Source organism: Chiloscyllium plagiosum, unplaced genomic scaffold (genome assembly GCF_037043375.1).
Source record: "Chiloscyllium plagiosum isolate Xiang-an unplaced genomic scaffold, Cpla_swu_hap1 HiC_scaffold_35, whole genome shotgun sequence".
Taxonomy (NCBI): Eukaryota; Metazoa; Chordata; class Chondrichthyes; order Orectolobiformes; family Hemiscylliidae; genus Chiloscyllium; species Chiloscyllium plagiosum.
This window is the reverse complement of record NW_028270173.1, coordinates 10,337,288-10,358,498: the sequence shown is the minus strand read 5'-3', so window position 1 is coordinate 10,358,498 and position 21,211 is coordinate 10,337,288. Positions and strand designations below refer to the sequence as shown.

Sequence of the window (21,211 nt, the reverse complement as noted above, 5' to 3'; positions counted from 1 at the left end):
TCAGCGGGAAATGGGTCTAGCTGGTTTGCTCTTCGGAGGGTCGGTGTGGACATGTTGGGCCGAATGTAGGGAATCTAATCTAATCTATAAACTAGATTCAGTCTACAAATTTATACAATCTAAAAGAAAATGTTGTGGGTGGCACGGTGGCACACTAATGCCTCACAGCGCCAGAGACCCGGATTCACTTCCCGCCTCAGACGACTGACTGTGTGGAGTTTGCACATTCTCCACGTGTCTGCGTGGGTTTCCTCCGGGTGCTCCGGTTTCCTCCCACAGTCTAAAGATGTGCAGGTCAGGTGAATTGGCCATGCTAAATTGTCCGTAGTGTTAGGTAAGGGGTAAATGTGGGGGAATGGGTGGTTTGCGCTTCGGTGGGTCGGTGTGGACTTGTTGGGCTGAAGGGCCTGTTTCCACACTGTAAAGTAATCTAATCTAATCTATCCTTGGAATGAGCTGCCAGAGTATGTGGTGGAGGCTGGTACAATTGCAACATTTAAGAGGCATTTGGAAGGGTTTGGAGGGATATGGGCCGGGTGCTGGCAGGTGGGACTAGATTGTGTTGGGATATCTGGTTGGCATGGACGGGTTGGACTGAAGGGTCTGTTTCCATGCTGTACATCTCTATGACTCTAAAGGAAATAAGGTCTTTCTATCCGCTGCATAGCAACCCCTCTTAATTTTGTACATTTAAATTAGATCTCCCCTCAACCTCCTCTTTCCCAAAATAAACGACACTAACCATACTAAAAACAAAAATTCTCCAGAGTAAACAACACCCTGATAAATCGCCTCTGCTCCCTCTCTACTGCAGTCAAACCTTCAGTATGCACTATGACCAGAATGCATGCAGCCAGAGCCAAGCTAGTGGTTTGTAAAATTCCAGTATCACCATGCTCCTCCTCCATTCTACGTCCCAGGTGATAAAGGCAAGCATCTTCTGGGTGACCTCTTGGGCAGCATCATTGTATCTTTGTTGTCCAGCTGAAAAAGCAGTCAGCTTTAAAATCTCACAGGCAGACGCACCTCCAACAATGCAGTGCTCTCCCAGAACTAGGCTGGGAGGATCAGTGCTGGACGTTATGCCCAGGTCCTGCAATAGCGCTTGAATCCAGAATCTTCACAGAATTATTATTGCAAATAGGAAAGCCATTTGAATTGTCGTGCCTGCGCTGGACCTTCAAAGGTGCACTTCCTGCACATTCCTCCTCTTCAAAGCTTTTGAATATTTAGAACAAGGCCAATCTGTCCGTCACATCAGTGCCTGCCACAAAATGTGCCACACAGCCTCCTCCCATCTTTCACCACTTGGTGTGTGGCCCAGAACCTGAATTCAGGTGCATAACCAGGCATCTTTTAAATCATTTAAGGGTTGCTACTTCTACTGCCCTTTGATAGAGAGATTTCCGGACCCTTACAATCATCTGGTTCTTCAGGCGCAAAAGTAGAAATGTTACCCACTGAGCCGCAGTTGAGACCATGTGTATTTATATCTGTTTATCTGTCTATCAGTCTCACCTACTTCATTAATCTTACCCAATGCACATTTGTACCTACAGTCAGGTGCATACACATGCAGCAGAAAGTGATCCTAAGCTGTTAGATTCCAGTTCAGTGTAGGAGAATTATTATTATGTAGTGGCTACATAAGAGATCTTTACCACGTCTGTAAACAATGGTCTGCTTACCACGGAATTGAGCAGTGTCCTGTATGAACTTCAGTGCCAGTGTCATACCAGCCAGTGATTGGCTGACTGAGCCAAACAGCATGCTCCTATTGGTCGTAAGGGGCAGAATACAGACCATACTCAACATATTAGACATGATTCTGCACTTGAGCAATACTGGGCCACATAATCCTGAGTGTGCTCACAACTGATTTAGGGTATTTAGTGGAGCTCAGAGCATGACTTATTTAACATTGCTGGAAAGACATATATTTAAACATAGGGATCTGTTCTCACCAAATGAAAAGAATACATCAAGCTTTACATCTACCATCAAACCTTTGGAGCACAAGTACCCCATTGTCCCAGTGCTTTGCCAATCAGAATTGAATTGTCAGCCAATCAGCATCTTTTTGGCATGTGGTCTAAATAGTTATGATCGTTTGAAATTTGGCACTTTTGCATTTGTCCTGGTGGATGAAAAGGCTTCAGCAAGATTTCCCTTCAGCAGTATTGGTGTTCATAGTCTTGGCACGTAGAATGTGGGCTCCTCTGTATACTGGGTATGACATACATCGCATTTGATAATAAACATAGGCTGACCAGCTCATAACTCACTTCCCCTTCCTGTGCAGTTTCAGGTTCATCGGATGGAGCCACACAGCCCTCTTCACCTCCTCCCTACAGCCAAGTCATCGAAACACATCACGACGCCACGTCACCGGGATATTCCGTGCCAGCACAACTGCCTCCCCTTCCTATGGGCGTACAGAGCTACGCAGTTCAGGAGACGCAGTTCCACGGCAGAGCACCAGGATACACTGCCGTGATGCCACATGGAGCCATGGGGCCGGGAACCTACATCTCCCCACCAGGCTACGCTGTACAGCTTCAACCCTACACAACACTGGTCCCTGTATATCCCATAGGGAATGTGAGTACTCTGCCATCTTGGAATTATAAAACATGTTTGCTATGGATATTTACATTCAGTTTTGAAATTTGGTCAAGTTAATATTAATTAATACGGGAAAGCAAGCACACGTATGTAATGGGAATTAAGACCCATTATGTTCATGAATAGTACACATTATCAGTGATGCCTGAGACCTTGATAGATGTGGGAGTAGGAGTGAGCCATCAAAGTGAAGGAGGGCTATCTCCTCTGCTATCTCGTTCTGCATGTAGTTTTGGAGTTGGGAGGTCATGTTACGTCTGTACAGGACATTGGTTAGGCCAGTCTCCTGGGCTCAATATTGAGTTCAACACCTACAGATTGTGAACCCACTCTCATTCCTTCCCTTTCTTTATTTGTTTCATTCTCTGTCACCATGTCCTCTCTCTCTCTCTCTTCTCTCCCGTACTTTCCAATGGGACTGTCTGTCCTTTCCAGTCTGGCGGTTAGGCACACCATTGTACTGCCATTCTCACAGTTTGATCACTTAATCTGAACTAACAACATCTTTTTGAAGCCCTGATAAAGGATTTTGGCCCGAAACGCTGACATTCCTGCTCCCCGGATGCTGTCTGACCTGCTGTGCTTTTCCAGCTCCAAATCTGTTGACTCTGACTTGCAGCATCTGCAGTCCTTATTGTCTCCAACATCCTTTCTTCCCCAGCACTCCAACCTGCCAACGACTGCATAAGTGCTGCCCGTTTCACACATCACATCAGCTCTGGTGAAGAGTCATCTAGACTCGAAAGATTATCTTGCACTCTCTCTGCATGAATGCTGCCTGACACTCTGTCATCTCCAGCACATTTGTTTTCAGACATTTACTACAAGAAAGGTCAGGTACACAAATGCAGGTTGTTGTATCGAGGGGGCGTCTCCTGTGTTAAAACTGAGCAGTTGTATTCTGCATATAACTATCGAAACTAGCATGTTTACACTGGTATTAAGTGCATTCACCTTGCTGCTGCTAACATTTGTCTAGATTAGAGTGGTGCTTGGAAAGCACAGCAGGTCAGGCAGCATCCGAGGAGCAGGAGAATTGACATTTTGGGCATAAGCCCTTCATCAAACGTCGATTCTCCTGTTCCTTGGATGCTGCCTGACCTGCTGTGCTTTTCCAGCACCACTCTAATCTAGACTCTGATTTCCGGCATCTGCAGTCCTCACTTTGGTCTTGCTGCTAACATTTCACCATCCTGTTAAATACAAAATTCACATGTTCATGCTCCATTGTAGCAGGTGGTGAATGGGGCTGAGGAGGCGAAGAGTGGGTGGGTCATTTGTGCACCTGGAAACCACTCAGCACCTTCATCTGATTGGAGATTGCTAATGTATAATTGAAAGAAGGAGTTCATTCAGCTCTATTTTGCAAATGTCATTGCTCAGGATGGTAATGCTGGTAAGAAATGCTGAATTATTCATCGGTTATTTGTTTCCGACTTTAACCAGCACTTCCTACTCACCTGTACTTTCTCTCTCTCTCTCTTTCTCTACATCAGAGATTCAGAATTAGTGCTGCACAATGAGCTGTTGGGGTTGGGGAAGTCTCTATCTTTTAGTTTTGTAAATTCCATAATTGGAATTCTCCGCAGTAACACTCCTAGTGGGCATTGGGAATGAATATTAATAATTAATCTACAGTTATACAAAACATTTGTTGCAGTCAGAGGTTTCAAGCCCCTTCAGAGACCACCAATTTGCAGAATATCATGGAAGGACTGTAATTCGGAACATTTTATTTCTTTACTTTTCTAATTTATTGCAAAGTTTTGAACTTTCGATGTTCTGTAATGCTGGAATTCTTATTTCTTTATTTTTCTATTTATCTTTCCTAAGAATTTGTCTTCAAGAATTTGTACCTAGGTATCTTTGTACCTAAGATGGCACTGTAAGTGATAACCTGTAAACTTTTCACTGTCTCGCCTGACAATCAAGCTGATTCAATTCAATTCAATTTCTCATACAGAGCATATAAACAGGGCACTGGAAGAACACTTGGGAAGATCTGATGACAAGGTGGCTGTTTTAAGGAGCATCTTCATGGAGGAAAGATAGATGGAGAACTACTGAGGTCGAGGGAGGAAATGCCTGAACTTTAAATAGTTGCTAAACTTGAGAGGGTGCATAAAGACTAACAAGGATGTTGCCTGGAAGGTTTGAGTTATAGGGAGAAATTGAAAGGCTGGGACCTATTTCGCTGGAGCATCGATGCTGTGGGGTGACCTTATGGAGGTTTATAACATCTTGAGAGGCATGGATAGGATGAATATTGTTATGGACTAGGCCAGACCCCCTCAAATGCTTTAAGAAGGTAGCCCAGACCCTAATGTTTTATTTTTTTCAGGCAGACATAATGTGGATGTTCCAGGAGAGATGCAGCTGGTCAAACCACTCAGCTTTAAGCAAAACAGAATTTATTTAAACACTTTGGATGAAACACAAATGACAAAAAAACACAAAATTCAGAATAGCTTAACTTATTTGATAACCCAACCAACTCTATCGCAACTTAATGAAGGAGCTGTTCCAATCCCCGCAACATCCCGTAAAGACGCCCCTTGGCAAATGTTAAATTCAAACACAGGTTCTTACAGGCTGGAGAGATTTCAGAGAGAAAGTTTAGATAATACTTCCAATGAAGCATGGAACCTTTTTTCACCATATCTGCTTCTCTTGGTCCCCAGCAGTTTTCAACCATTTACTAAGACACACCAAACTAAATTAAAACCTGCCATTGCTCAAAATAAACCTACCCAGACACATCGGCACCTCTGCCTTTACGGGGCTCTTGATAAAAACCAATAACCTTGTTAAATGGGCAGCATCATTACAATATGCAAGATCTTTTGCCCATGGTGGGGAGTCCAAAACTAGAGGGCATAGGTTTAAGGTGAAATGGGAAAGATTTAAAAGGTCCTTAGGAGCAACCTTTTTACACAGAGGGTGGTGCGTGAAGGAATGAGCTGCCAGAGGGAGTGGTGGAGGCTGGTACAATTACAACTTTTAAAAAGCATTTGGATGGGTATATGAATAGGAAGGGTTTAGAGGGATATGGGCAAAATGCTAGAAAATGGGACTAGATTAGGCTAGGATATCTGGTCGGCATGGATGAGTTCGACCGTTCTGTACATCTCTATGACTCTTTAATACCTCGGGAACTAAAGATGCAGCCACCAATGACAGGTGGTTAAGTTGGGTGGTTAAATTATTAAATTGGGGCGCTTGAGACACCAGAATTAGAGGAGAGTGCAAGTTGCAGCGGGAGTTTCAGAGATACGGTGGGAAAAGGTCTCTTAGAGGGACATGAATCTTTGGAATTTCCTTCCTCAGAAGGCACCGAATGCATAATCTTGAAATATTTTTAAGGAAGAGATTCCTAATGACCAAGGGGATGAAAGATGATGGGGATATACAGGAATGTAGAGTTGAGGTTAGAATCAGATTAGCCATAACTTTATTGAAAGGCCCAAAGGTTGAAGGACCTACTCTTGTTCATATGGAATTTGGAAATAAGAAAGAGAAATTAAAAATTAATGTGTTTATAAGAAATTCTGTACTCCATTCCTGTGGTCACCCTTCTGCTAAATTGAGTTGAATGAACTGAAAAATGGCAGATGGAGTTCAATCTGGATAAATGTGAGGTATTGCATTTTGATACAACAAATAAGGGTAGGGCTTATACAATTAATGGGAGGGCCTTGGGTAGTGTTGTAGAACAGAGGGATCTCAGGGTGCAGTTTCATAATTCCTTAAAGTTTGTGTCACAAAAGGACAGGATGGTTAAAAAGGCATTTGGCCCACTTGCCCTTATCACTCAGTCATTTGAGTATAGGAGTTGGGAAGTCATGTTGAGGCTGTGCATGACATTGATGAGGCCTCTTCTGGAATACTGCGTCCAGTTCTGGTCGCCCAGTTATAGGAAGGATATTATCGAGCTGTAGAGAGTACAGAAGAGATTTACCAGGATGTTGCCGGGTATGGAAGGTTTGAGTTACAAAGAAAGGCTGGATAGGCTGGTACTTTTTTCACTGGAGCGTAGGAGATTGAGAGGTGACCTGATAGAAGCTTATAAAATCATGAGGGGTACAGGCAGAGTTGATGGTAGTTGTCATTTCTCCAAATGGGGAATTTCAAGACTGGGAGCACCAGTCTTTTAAGAAGAGAGGAGAGAGATTTAAAAAAGACATAAGAGTCAATTTTTTTTACATGAAGGGTGGTTCGCGTGTGGAATGAACTTCCTGAGGAATTGGTGGATGCAATTAAAAGACATTTGGTTGGATACATAAATAGGAAAGGTTCGGAGGGGTGGGTCAGGAGTAGGCAGGTGGGACTAATTTAGTTGGGATTATGTTTGGCATGGATGGGTTGGACCGAAGGATCTGTTTCCGTACGACTCTATGACTCTATAACTGGTTTATGAACGTTTCTGTTATAGACTCCTATCAATCCCCTGAGTGTTGTCCTATATCTCTTGGCCTGTGTTGGCATTGGACACAGAAAATCCATATTGGCTCCAAACAATCAGGAAAATTATTTCTCTCTGTTAAGAAGTTATGGTTGGGAATTGTTCTGTCATTGAAGAGTGTGGTGCTGAAAAAGCACAGCCAGTCAGGCAGCATCCAAGGAGCAGGAAATTCACCATTTTGAGCATAAGCTCTGCCTGACCTGCTGTGCTTTTCCAGGACCACACTCTTCGACTCTGATCTCCAGCATTTGCAGTCCTCACTTTCTCCTAATAGTTCTGTCATGTCTGGTGATTTTAGGTCCAGTTTAATTGTTGGAAAGTTGAATCTTTGCATGAAGTGCGCTGTATTAAGTGGTTAATAACAACCTCAGTAAAGTTTAAACAGGCAAGAAAAAAGCAATTTGGCTTAAAATCCATAGTCAAATGGACAAATGTGGGTTGATTAGGAAAAGCAACTAGGGATTGCTTAAGGAAAATCATGTTTAATCATGTAACTGAATCTGAGGATGGATGGAAGAAGTTGGGCTGTTCCTTGGGGAGGGGGAGACTGAGATGAGACTTAGTCAAAGTTTTCAGTCAAGGTCATGAGGAATCCGGTTAGAGTAGAGAGGACAAAACTGTTCTTGTTTGTAAATAGATCAAGAACTAGAGGACGCAGATTTAAAGTTGTTTGCAACAGGAGCTAATGTGACGTGAGAGAAAAAACTCCTTTATCGCAACGTGAGGAGTTAGGATCTGGAACTCACTGAAAGGAACTTTGGTGGAGGCAGGTTCAGAGCTGAAAATGTGTTGCTGGAAAAGCGCAACAGGTCAGGCAGCATCCAAGGAGCAGGAGAATCGACGTTTCGGGCATAAGCCCTTCTTCAGGTTCCTGCCCGAAACGTCGATTCTCCTGTTCCTTGGATGCTGCCTGACCTGTTGCGCTTTTCCAGCAACACATTTTCAGCTCTGATCTCCAGCATCTGCAGACCTCACTTTCTCCTGGAGGCAGGTTCAATCAAGGCTGATATCAGAAGGTTTAGGATGGTTATTTGAGTGGAAGCAATGAACGAGATTGCACAGCAAAGGCAGGGGAATTACACAAAGTCATAATGCTCATTTGTAGAGCTAGCACAGACAATATAGGCTGAATGGCCATCCCCTTGCTGCAGAACAAATGTGGGACTCTGTGAAGGGATTGCAAAGAAAGGAGGGTGTTTGAGCAAGTGCAGCAACAAATGGACGACTTGGAATCAATCTCAGTGGGGAGGGGTTTCAGGAACTTGTCCATTTAGTTTGTACAGTGAAATGGCTTATTTAACTGGCTTATTTCACCCAGCACGACATCTTCTGTGTGGGTTATGGTACAATGGTGGCACTGGATGAGCAGCCCAGATGCTGTGCATTCCAAACCCACACTGACAAGTAATGAAAGTGAAAGCAATAAATCATTAACAACAGCCAGATTGTCAGATAAAACAAACTGAGTCAGTCATGTTCCTGGGGGCAGGAAAAGCTGTCAGACCACACTTTGTCTGGCCTACATAGTACTCCACGCTCTCCTTCGTTGATGCTGGCAGCTGTGAACTGACCGAGCAATCTGTAAACAGTCACTTCACAACATAGGGGCTGCAGGTGTTCGACTATAAAACCTGCCTCCCCCACCCCATAACTTCTCAGTTTTAACAAATGGGCAATCTTCTCATTGCAAATCCCTCACCCTCCCACATGAAGCGGCTGGGAGAAAAGCAGCAGGAGAAGGCTTCCTCCTCCAACCTGCCGCAGGTTTTGTTGAAACAAGCAGCCTGCAGCGTCTGTCTGCATTCCGTGGAATGACTGACACCAGTCACTGCCACTGAGTTCCGAGTAATTGCTGGTGAACTGAGGGAGGGCAGACACCATGCTAGGCTGGAGGAGAGAGTGCACTCATAGCTTTGTTGGCCTCAGGAATGTGGGAGAGGCAGAGGGAGAGGGAGACGGAGAGGGAGAGAAATTTGCAGTGGTTACTGTCGTGGTTTGACCTGAGCAGCTCTGTGACACGGAACTCCGCGCTGTATGGGCTGTTCCCTGGGACACACACCGAGACAAACGTCAACTGCGCCTGCAGGACCATCCACTCAGTGAAAAATGCTCTTTGGTCTGACCAAAACTTGTTGATCTTTCAGACCAAGGAGTTGACCCTGATTTAGTGATACAGACTGGCACATTCCAAGGTGCTGAGGGACACACTAATGCCTGGGGCAAGGCACAGTGGGAAAAGACCACAGTCCAAGGTCTTGGCCCAAGTACAATGGGAGTTCGTTAAGTTTTCGGATCCTCTCGGTGCCTCACGTAACTATTATCTTGCCTGGGTAAGACATGATTTGGGTTTGTTTTGTTGGAACCTCCGGAAAGTTATATTCCACTGTTTGTCTGTTTCTCATTAATACAAAAAACGTACAGAATTGAGCCACTCTAGTGACTGTCTATGTATATCAATTTTTTTTAATAAATAAAGTATAGCTTTGCAATTAAAAATGTTTAGATGGGTGTTTGTCATTTCATGATGAGATGTCTTTGACCTGAGATGACCACACACTACATCAGTCATGTCAGTCTAATGGATTGTAAAAGTGAATTGCCTCTGGGGAGAAGTAAGATTGTTCAGTTTGAGAGGAAACATGAAGCCAACAAGTATTTCTCTTGTCATCCTCACTTTCCAGATGCAGAGCTAATGTCCCTTTCAGCAAGGCAGTAGTGAGGTTGGAAGAGTGGGAGATGGTACAGGAAGGAATACAAACAGAAACGCTGTGAGAAGATTAGATTTACTTTCAAATGTTTCTATTTTGTTCAATTCAATTTATAAACACTGTATATGAGATGTTTCTTAGAATCTGAAGGGATCACAGATTTGTTCTTGTTGCAGGTTACATTATTTTTGGGAAAAAGCAGTTTGTCTTTGGAATTCCCTTCTTCAAAGGCTGTGGATGCAGAGTCTTTCAATACTTTTAAGGCAGAGATAGATGCATTCTAGATGACCCAGGGCATCGGGGATATGCAGGAATGTACAATACAAATCTGGCTCTGGATCTTGCTCAAAATTACAACTGAATGGGATTTTATTTGTTGCACATGGTTCCATATTGTCAAGAGTTCCTGTAATGAAGGGAAAACTTTCCATTCAAGGTAGCAATGTCATCCTGAAGAAGGATCGCTGGACCCAAAATGTTAACTCTGCTTTCTCTCCACAGATAGAGTTATAGAGATGTACAGTACGGAAGCAGACCCTTTGATCCAACTCAATATCCTAACTTATTCTAGTCCCACTTGCCAGCACCCAACCCATATCCCTCCAAACCCTTCCTATTCATATACCCTCCAGATGCCTTTTAAATGTTGCAATTGTACCAGCCGCCACCACTTCCTCTGGAAGCTCATTCCATACACGTACCACCCTCTTGTGTGAAAAAGTTCCCCCTTAGGTCTCTTTTATATCTTTCCCCTCTCACCCTAAACCTATGCCCTCTAGTTCTGGACTCCCCCACCCCAGGGAAAAGACTTTGTCTATTTACCCTATCCATGCCCCTCATGACTTTATGTACCTCTATAAGGTCATCCCTCAACCTCCAATGCTCCCGGGAAAACAGCTCCAGCCTATTCAGCCTCTCCCTGTAGCTCAAACCCTCCAATCCTGGCAACATCCTTGTAAATCTTTTCTGACACCTGTCAAGTTTTAGAACATCTTTCCGATAGGTGCAGAGTTTCTTCAGCAGTTTCTACTTTTGTAGCAATTTATCTTGGGCTGACGTCAGGCCCAGGAGAAAGTCAGGACTGTGGATGGTGGAGATCCGAGTCAAAAAGTTCCTGATGAAGAGCTTATGCTCGAAACAACGACTTTCCTGCTCCCCGGATGCTGCCCGTTCAGCTGCGCTTTTCCAGTGCCACACTTTTTGACTCTGACTTCAGGCACCACCGGGTCAGATTGCAAGATGGACCTCTGACGTGTTGGCAGCCTGTTTCACTCTGCGCCTGTGTTTTCTTTCTAACTGAACGTACAAAATCTATGTCCAGGAGGAAGCGAGTTAGCTGGAGCGTCGCGAATGACCTGCAGAATCCACAAAATACCTCCAAGGTCAACCAGAGCAAATCCTGCCGTCAGAGGAGGGGTTTATGAGCCGTGTGAAGTGAGCAGCAGGTTCACTGAAAAGCCACTTTAGCCGACCCACACCTTGGGACGGGATTGGGTACATTGCTGACTTCACACCCTGCTCTGATTTAGTAAAGTCACTGGATAGTTAGATTAGGCTGGGGCTGTACAACTGAGATCCCACCGGCTCCTGTCATATCAATACAACTCTCGATGCTTTGTGTGACTCCTGACAGTGAATCCATCCGCAGTGTTATTACAGCTGCAAAGGTTATCAAACGACACTTTCTTATTTCATTCCAGCATCCTCCGCCCTACTTGCCGGGATACACTGGGATCACTTCGGGCATGCAGCAGTCTCAGATCCCTTCAGGATTCCGGATCTTGGAACCGCAAAGGCCGCCTCATGACTACCTGCCAATCGCAGTGTTGACCACAGTGTGCTGCTTCTGGCCAACCGGGATCATTGCTATTATTAAAGCACTGGAGGTAAACGTCTTCATCACTCCACTCACTCGAAGCAAATTTTCAGAGGGAAAGAGAGCCTGTCAGTTGGCCTTATTCTAGCTCTGAGATACATTCAAGTGACAGCTTCAATGGTTTGTGTTTAATCGAGTTTTCGTTTAGTTTGTTTGCCATTACAATTTGATCTTGCAATATTAAAATCCAACAACGCAACATGAAAATGACATTGGACAATATAGGATTTATAGAACAGCAAGAGGCCATTCTGTCCAGTCAATCCTTACTGCACTATTCAAGTCTCTTTCCCATCTTTCCCTGTCAAAATTTATCATTGAAACAATTTAATCAATTCTCCTTCAAATCCTTGCCCAGCTTTCCTTTTAATGCATTCATGTTGTTCACTTCAACCACTTCCTGCGTTCACAAGTTCCATACTCTCACACCTTTTGGGTAAAGATGTTGCGTCTGTGTTCTCTATTGCATTTCTTGCTGATTATCTCTCAGTATTCGCTTTTTAAGATCAAACTTTTCTTGCTGTTCTTAGTATTGACTATTTCCCTCTGCTCCCAATTTGGTAACATCTGAAATTGTAGAAATTATTATATTTGATTCACAACCTGACTCCAATATTAAAGTCCCACCTGACAAGGTAAAATCTTTTGAACTAAGAAAGCACCAAAAAGCTCTAGGAGAATGGTCCCAATGCTAAATAGAGTCATAGAGATGTTCAGCATGGAAACAGACCCTTCGGTCCAACCTGTCCATGCCGACCAGATATCCCAACCCAATCTAGTCTCACCTGCCAGCACCCGGCCCATATCCCTCTAAACATTTCCTAATCATATACCCATCCAGATGCCTCTTAAATGTTGCAATTGTACCAGCCTCCACCACTTCCTCTGGCAGCTCATTCCATACCCGTACTACTCTCTGTGTGAAAACGTTGCTCCTTAGGTCTCTTTTATATCTTTCCCCTCTCACCCTAAACCTATGCCCTCTAGTTCTGGACTCCCCGACCCCAGGGAAAAGACTTTGTCTATTTATCCTATCCATGCCCCTCATAATTTTGTAAACCTCTACAAAATTAGATTAGATTCCCTACAGTATGGAAACAGGCCCTTCAGCCCAACAGGTCCACACCGACCCTCCGAAGAGTAACCCACCCTCTGACTAATGCAGCTATCACTATGGGCAATTTATCATGGCCAATTCACCTGGCCTGCACATTTTTGGACTGTGGGAGGAAACCAGAGCACCCGGAGGAAACCCACACAGACAGAGGGAGAATGTGCAAACTCCACACAGACAGTTGCCCGAGGCTGGAATCAAACCTGGGACCCTGATGCTGTGAGGCAGCAGTGCTAACCACTGAGCCACCGTGCTGCCCCTGCAGGTCACCCCTCAGCCTCCGATGCTCCAGGGAAAACAGCCCAATCCTGTTCAGCCTCTCCCTTTCGCTCAAATCCTCCAACCCTGGCAACATCCTTGTAAATCTTTTCTGAATCAATAAAATGATTTTTGTCAACTAAAATTGGTTGGCCATTTTACAGGATCGGTGGACAGTCAATTTTGCTTTTTCATGGATTTATTTTCAGTATTTTATCATGCAAGTGTAAATGTATCACTCATCACAAGTAAATATGTCTGTATTACTGAGCTGGAAACAGATTATGGAAAACGGTTAGCATATCTGTTGAAATAGCAGGTAATGGAATATTCTGCTGTATATTAAAGGAGTATCCTTGCTTTGATTATCAAATTAGTCATCTGATATCCAAAACAGGCTGAACAGAAATTTCTTACAAATATATATTCACAAATAACCAACTGCACCTCTCTTCTCGAGCAATTTGTAAAATTCACTTGTGGGATGTGGGCATCACTGGCTGGGCCAGCATTTATTGCCTGTCCTTCAGAAGTTGGTGGTGAGTTGCCTTCTTGAACTGTCTCAGACTAAACCCAGCAGTTTTATCACTTTGTGTCACTTTTGACCTCGAGGTGAGCATCTGCATATCCACATTGCCACGATAAAGTCACAGAGTTGTACTGCACGGAAACAAACCCCTCAGTCCAACTCGTCCATACTGACCAGATATCCGAAATGAACCTAGTCCCATTTGTCAGCACTTGGCTCCTATCCCACTAAACCCTTCCTATTCATAAACCCATCCAGATGACTTTTAAATGCTGTAATTGTACTAGCTTCCACCACTTCTTCTGGCAGCTCATTCCATACACACACCACCCTCTGCATGAAAATGTTGCCCCTTAGGTCCTTTTTAAATCTTTCCTAAACCTATGCCCTCCAGTTTTGGAAAAGACCTTGTCTATTTACCCTATCCATGCTCCTTGTGATTTTATAAACCTCTTGAAGGTCACCCCTCAGCCACTGATACTCTAGCCTATTCAGCCTCCAGCCTATTCAGCCTCTCCCTATAGCTCAAACCCTCCAACCCCAGCAACATCCTTAAATCTTTTCTAAGCCCTTTCAAGTTTCACAAATCCTTCAGCAGGAAGACCAGAATTCCAAAAGTGGCCTAACCAATGTCATGTACAGCCTCAAAATGACCTTCCAACTCCTTTAATCAATGCACTGACCAATAAAGGCAACACTATTTCTAACTTTGCAAACTCTCCTCACTTCAGTTCTTTATCAGTTTATCTGAAAGCCTGAGGTTTGTCTTTGTTACTGCTAATTGTGAAAATGTCAATCTCTATAAACAAAGCCATTTAACATTGTGGCACTCTGTGCTTTAACTTGTCCCTTTCACCCCTGTGCTTGCTGACATGTAGTGAGGACCCATCGAGTGTCATCTCGACTTTAATATTCTCATGCTTGTTTGCAAATTCTTCCATGATCTTACCCATTCTCTGTGTCTGTACTCTCCTTCAACTCCACAGCCCTCTGCACTCATCTAAGTCTAGCATCTTGAGCACCTATGATTTTAATTGCATTGGTGGCAATGACTTCAGTGTTGAGTCCCTAAGCTCCAGAATTACCTCCCTAAACCTGTTAGCATTACATCCATTTTTCTTACTTGAAATAAGTTGATATCTATTTCCTTGGCCATTTGTCCCAACAACATATGTCTGATCTGATTTATAATACTCCTTTGAAATGCCTTCATATGTTTTAGCGGATTAGAGGTGTTCTGTGAATAAATGTTGTGGTTGTTCATTGCAATCAATGTTTCAAAATCAATATCTCTGCTCTTTCTGCTCCTCTCTGTTTATTCTGCTAAGTCTGGACTGAAGCTTTGATTCCAGGACAGTATATGATTCTCATCAAGTTTAATGAAGTTTAGTATGTGACAGGGTGAACCACCTTTCATTTTCTGGTCATCTGACAGCTACTATGAATAGAAACTCATGTCTCTGCACATTTCCCTTTGAAACCAAAAACATTAACTTCAATACCTGTCAGCAGCTGAAATAACCACAGCTCTGCCTAAAGTTTACAGCAGATTTGTTCCTGCTGACAGTACTCATCAGAGTCAATATATCTCCCAGGATTGATAGATTTGACAAAACAAATTCCCTCTGGCCGGAGAGAGGCCAAGCAGTGAATGATTATTAAGGGGAAAAGGCTGGAGCAAGAATGAACTCTTTCTGGAAGGGGATGAAACTTGTATCAGCCCAGCCTCAGTGGATAGACTTCATATCTCCTGGATCAGAAAGTTGTAGGTTCAAGTCCCATTCTGACACCTGCAGTCCTACTGAAGTAATGGGCTAGTTCTGTACTCCCACGGGTGTGGTCTTTACTGGGCGCTTATCACACTGGACCTGTATGCTTGCTTAGGTAGGTGAATAAAATCCAGTCCTGGAGAGGAACACGGGAAGTTGTCCAAGCGTCTGGCCAGTGAGCAGGGGGGTGGGAGTTGGCACGAAGCAGGGCACGGTCAATGGGCACAGGACAGTCACTAACCAGCCTTATTCTCTCCTGTGCAGACACGGGCAGCGGTGACACGAGGTGATCACCTATCGGCGGAGATCGCCTCCCGACAGGCTCGTAACTACTCCTTCGTCAGCCTGGCTGTGGGCATTGCTGCTATGGTCCTCTGTGCCATCTTGGTCATTGTCATAGTGATTGAGGCCAAACACCGCGACTCTGAATGGGACCCGTAGTGGGGGTCAGGGCAGGTAACTCTGGCACACTTCTGATCAGGTTCCAAAGCCTCCAGAATTCCTCTGAAACCTCCAGGAGTGAAAGATTAATCCTCTGGACACTGTGACACGGACAAAAGAAACACTTAGGGGGTGCCAAGAACAAAATGGTTTCTTGTTTTTCTCAGAGCATGTTCAGTTATTAATCCAAAGGTATTGGTCATGGAGTTGGGGTGGGGGGTACTGGGGGGAAGAGCTTGGGCAGAATTTAATACTCGCCATGGAAATCTTAGCACCAGCTCGAAAACCAGTGGGAGCCTCTGTTGGAGAAGGCCCACTGATATTTCGTGCTCATCAAATCCTTAAATTTATACTGCAACAGGTCTTCCATCAGATTAGGGATTCCAAGGGCCAAAATAATTCCCACTCCCTCACGTCAGTTCCCTGCCAGAGGGCTGATGGGTAATCTGGGGTTGGCTGTTTTCTGTTGGTGACAGTGATGGCTGCCAGCAATGCATGCACGGGGAGGCCCCGAATCGCCGAGGGGACCCAGACCCAAGGCGTGTGAGGGAGGGAGTGGTTAGGTGGGGGTCACGGAGGAGGAGGTTTGTCAACAGCAATGGCAAAGTGAGGTGCAGCTCAGAGCGGACATCCCCCTCCACTCCGATGCCAAATCCTTCGATCAGCGCCTTTGGATAAGACACTGGCCCCTGGAAACCCATAAGCAAACTTATTGGTGTTCCTCAGTGGCAGATTCCTCCTTAAATTGGGGTGATTGACAGACAGGTCTGCTTTAACACAGCATTCCATTTTTGTGCAGTCCCGTGTTATAAGGAAATCAAGTCATGGCAACACGATTTAAACTAATGGGGCCAGCATTGTGTTATAATGCACCCTTTAAAATTTTGTAATTTAGAAACATTGTCCCCAAATCGTCAATCGTGTTATAGTGAGTTTGTGTTAACGAAACGCTCGTTATTGTAGAATAACTTGTACTCGTTAACAGGCCTCAATCAGAGTTGGCTGGAAAAAGGTGTTTAAAGGCTGTTCCCATAAATTTGCCAATTTAAAGCCCCACCTCACCTCAGCTCACCAAGCTTACCACCAGGGAGGTATTAAATTCTGCTCCTCCTGTCCAATCAAAGGCTGCCCGAGAGCAAACCAAATCTGTTTAAAAACTGCATCCACAAGGAAATAGAGTCTATTGAAACACTGCCCAACAGCAAACAGTGTCTATTTGTCTACAATGCCCTGATGAAACCTCTCTATTTAATCCACAGGATCAATTTTTAAGAATCTCTATGAAGTGCACCTTGATGAAGGTGACCCTACTCCTGTCTCTGTGCACTGGGTCAGGAGTGCCCCTTTAAATGTTCGCATCAACACACTGACTGCTTGAGATTCCAGTCTCGGAGATCCTGTGATTGTGATTTAGGTAAATTACAGGAGTGTCGATCTCAAATCAGTGTGTTCAGAGATACTTATGAAATCAGTTGTAAAACAAGGCTTGTGCATGCAAAAAACCTAAACCTTAACCAAATCAAGCATTTATATCATTTACAATATTGTTTCTCTTCCTTGCGTTTACGAGATATTTCAGTTCTTCAGGAAGAATGTGCTTCAGGTATTCTCGGCTGCACTTGTTCCTTCAAGCATTGTGTTAGTTTATGTTGAAAATTCCCTGAACAGCTTTCACAGGGTCTGACACCAAAATCGAAGCAACTTTCAGTTCAAATTTATTATTGAAAAGTTAGATTTATGTGCTCATATAAAAGGGGTACACTTTTCAATAATTCACTGTGAAGACATGTTATTAGTTGTATACACTGTAATACCTGCTCTTCCTGCCATGGTCAACCTACTTCCTGCTATATGCTGCAAGGTAAATGATGAGATTTTGTGCAAGTTCCTGGAATTTACAGACAGTTGCACCCACTTCTTCCCTGCCTTACAACAGGAGCAATTTATATTTATCTTTAATGTAGCAAGGGGCCCCAACGTGTTACATAGGAGTGAAGCTAAGATCAAAAACTGATAGTGAGCTATATAAGGTGGTGAAGCATGATGCCTCTATGAGTCCCATTCAGCCTAACAGTGTTTGTTAAGTTAAATAGGTAGGTGAAGATAATTGAGGGGATAGCCGAATGCAGGACCGACATGAGTGTAAGCAAACCAGTCAATGGGGGAGACAAGATCTGGAATTACAAGTTAGTGTCAGTAGTGGTGACCAGCTAAGCATCATTAATTGACATTAAAAACCCATCTAGTTGACTAATGCCCTTTAGGAAAGGAAATTAGATTAGATTACTTACAATGTGGAAACAGGTCCTTCGGCCCAACAAGTCCACACCGACCCTCCGGAGAGTAACCCACGGAGACCCATTCCCCTACACGTAACACTACAGGCAATTTAGCATGGCCAATTCACCTAACCTGCACATTTTTGGACTGTGGGAGGAAACTGGAGCACCCGGAGGAAACCCACACAGACACGGGGAGAATGTGCAAACTCCACACAGACAGTCGCCTGAGGTGGGAATTGAACCCAGATCTCTGGTGCTGTGAGGCAGCAGTGCTAACCACTGTGCCACCGTGCCGCCCGTATGTGTGCCATCTTTACCAGATCTGACCTACATGTGACTCCAGATCCACAGAAAAGTGGATGGCTCTTGCCAACCCTACCAAATGGCCGAGCAAGCCATTGACTTCCAGACAATTAGAGATGGGCAACAAATATTTGCCTGGCCAGCAATGCCCCCGTCCCCATGGCAGAATATATCAAATAAAATTGGGAATGCCTAAGGAGCCTGGAGTTGGAGCAGCAAATACATTCCAGAGGAAATGGTGAGCTTCTAGAGCAAATTGTATACAGGGATAAGAATTTCAAAATCAAAGCATCACTGGACTGGAAGCTAATGTAAAGTCAGAGAGTTGTAAAGGTCTATGGCACAAGAGAAGGCACTCTGTTGCCATATTCCCACACTCGGCCGTGTGTACCTTCATATTGCAAGCACATGTCGATAGAATGTAAATGTAGGTCACCCAGCACAGGGTAATTCGTGTATAGAAATTGATTTGAGTTCACACACACAGATAACAGAGTTCTAGATGGGTTCAAATTCAAAAACGACTCAAGGTTGGAGAATGCATTGGAATAGTCGAGTCTGGAAGTAACAAAAACAGAATTGAAGGAGTGCAGAGTGCTTTTGGTTAAATGATGGTGAGAAACTGACCCCAGGGGTTGGGGTGGTTGGTTTGCAGTAATGTGCGATGTAAGGACATGCCACTCTCTCCACTATGGTTCGGAACAAGTGCAGGACTGGAAACTAATAGACCAGGCGGGTTGCTAGACCAGTAGTGGGCTCCATTGCTTGGTTAGCCATGGGCTACTTCACTGACAGAGCAGGCTTGTGGAACTGCATGCCCTCCTCCTGCTTTGTTCTTGCATGGCCAAGGGATAAACCTTGGAACATCCAATCCCTCCATCCTCTGTATGAATGGCACCAGAATGGTCAGCTAGATACTTTGTTAGATGTGTGTTTGCTGACCCAATCTAGTTTGGCTTGTTTTGATTCTTTGACCATAATCTGTTATCCGCTATGTCAGTAATACAATTCCTTTGATGTTGCATACTGTCACACCTCATATAATAAATCAGAATTCCTTCTCTATTGTATTTATGATTGATCTTACACCATAAATTCAATTCCTCCTGTATTGTATATACTATTGTTTCCTGTATCCAAAAGTTGAATAATTCCTATATTTCAGAGAGTAACACTGTATGTTAGAAGTCAAATTTTCCATATATTTTGTACATGAACTTCTACATCATAAATTAATCTATTCCTATATTCTATATACTGAAAGTTCCTGTCATAAATCTATTTATTCTGTACTTTGAGGTTGTTTATAATAATCCTGTTTGATCCTACGTTTTATATACTGTCAACTCCAATACAATAGATTGAATTGTTTCTATATTCCAATGTTATTTCTCTTAAACCAGTTACTCTGTCATTTTTTTGTACAATCAGGGCCTAGATCTCCAAACCAATGAGGATGAGCAGACACTAGTGAAGTATTAGTAATATGTTTAATTTGGTTAATTGGATTAGCACCTTCATTAACGTAGCAGTGAGAAACAAATTGTAATGAATGGCGTGTGTTAATTTCAAATGTTCATTCCCAACTCTAGTGTGCCTATAGTCTCTACATCAAAATGGAAATGCATGAGGTGCTGGTTGCCATGGTGACGTGCAAACAAATATTGCTTTTGGGATTTCTTTTCTTTTGATTTTCTACTCTGCTCTCCTAAATTCCAGCAGGATTAGACCGGGTAAACGCAGCAAGGATGTTCCCGATAACTGGGAAGTCCAGATCCATTGCGGGAGGGTCACCGATTACCGAGTAATCAATTTCGGACTGAGCTGAGGAGAAATCTCTTCACCCAGTGAGTGGAATTTGCTCACGTAAACCACAGTTGGTGTCAAAACAATGTATGATTCCAGAAGAAATTGGATAACCCACTTGGGGCTAAAGGGATCAAAGGATGTGAGGGTGAAACAAGAACGGGATGCTGACTTGGATGATCATATTGAATGGCAGAACAGGCTTGATGGGCTGACTGTTCGAAGTCTGCTCCTATTTTCAATGTTTCTAAAGGCAGGGTTTTCCTGAGAGGTGGGTTCTGAACTGCTCTGGTAGTTTCAGATTGGAGGAAGTGGGGATGGTGAGGATCCCACACTGTGTGGAACAGTCTCGATGTGATTTTCCGGGGAGATGCCAACTGCTGCCCAGAGGGTAGGCTTACCTGCCAATTTGGGTTTTCCCCACTGGAAAGCATCAGCAGGATACCCATCTCTGAGGATAGGATTGGGGAGAAGGTTATCAGGGAACTCTGTACTGGGACTCTATACAAGTGGTCTATCTCCTGGCAATTAATCTGAATCTATCCTACCCTCATGCCTCTGGAGAAGACTGACTGGGAAATCTCAGTTGCCCTCCATTAAGTGGCTTTCAATTGGACCAGCTGGCCATCTAGGGATATGTAGGGCTAGTGGGCAGGTGGACCACCTGAACCAATCACCACATCTCCCCTACCCACCTCAAATCCAGGAAAAGAGCCTTGTACAAGTTGGAGCTGGGGAAGGAGGGCACAAGCACAAAGTTCTGCACCCACCTGCCTCCAGATCCAACCCTGGCCCACTGAGACCCTCTGAGGAAGCTCTGATATTTGTCTACCTTGGATTCCAGCATCTGCAGTTTTTTGTCTCTAACCAAGTTTGTACCACTGTGAAGTCCCTTCAAAAGATGCCCACTTTGAAAAGGATTCTGGATAATCCAAGATGGAGGATGGTAAAAATTTCTGGCTGTAACAGCTGCTCCTTTTTTGAGGTATTTATGTGTTGGAGGTGATTTCCTCAAATTCCGGGAGCAGCAATGACTGT

The 21,211-nt window shown here is 44.0% G+C and overlaps 1 protein-coding gene across 2 annotated transcripts in view; it reads left to right on the top strand.

Moving 5' to 3' along the window:
• The window catches only part of LOC122541475 (proline-rich transmembrane protein 1-like), a 39,253-nt gene extending 19,515 nt beyond the window's left edge, over positions 1 to 19,738 (top strand). The window contains exons 2-5 of one of the 2 annotated variants that reach the window (XM_043678262.2): positions 2,303 to 2,601; positions 11,496 to 11,681; positions 15,606 to 15,797; positions 17,042 to 19,738. In XM_043678262.2, coding sequence (XP_043534197.2) covers positions 2,303 to 2,601; positions 11,496 to 11,681; positions 15,606 to 15,782 — 662 coding nt within the window. In that variant the 3' untranslated portion in view covers positions 15,783 to 15,797; positions 17,042 to 19,738. Of the gene's footprint in view, positions 1 to 2,302; positions 2,602 to 11,495; positions 11,682 to 15,605 lie in introns of both variants that reach the window. The other variant, XM_043678260.2, reaches the window with a different exon arrangement.
• The last annotated feature ends 1,473 nt before the right edge of the window (positions 19,739 to 21,211 follow it).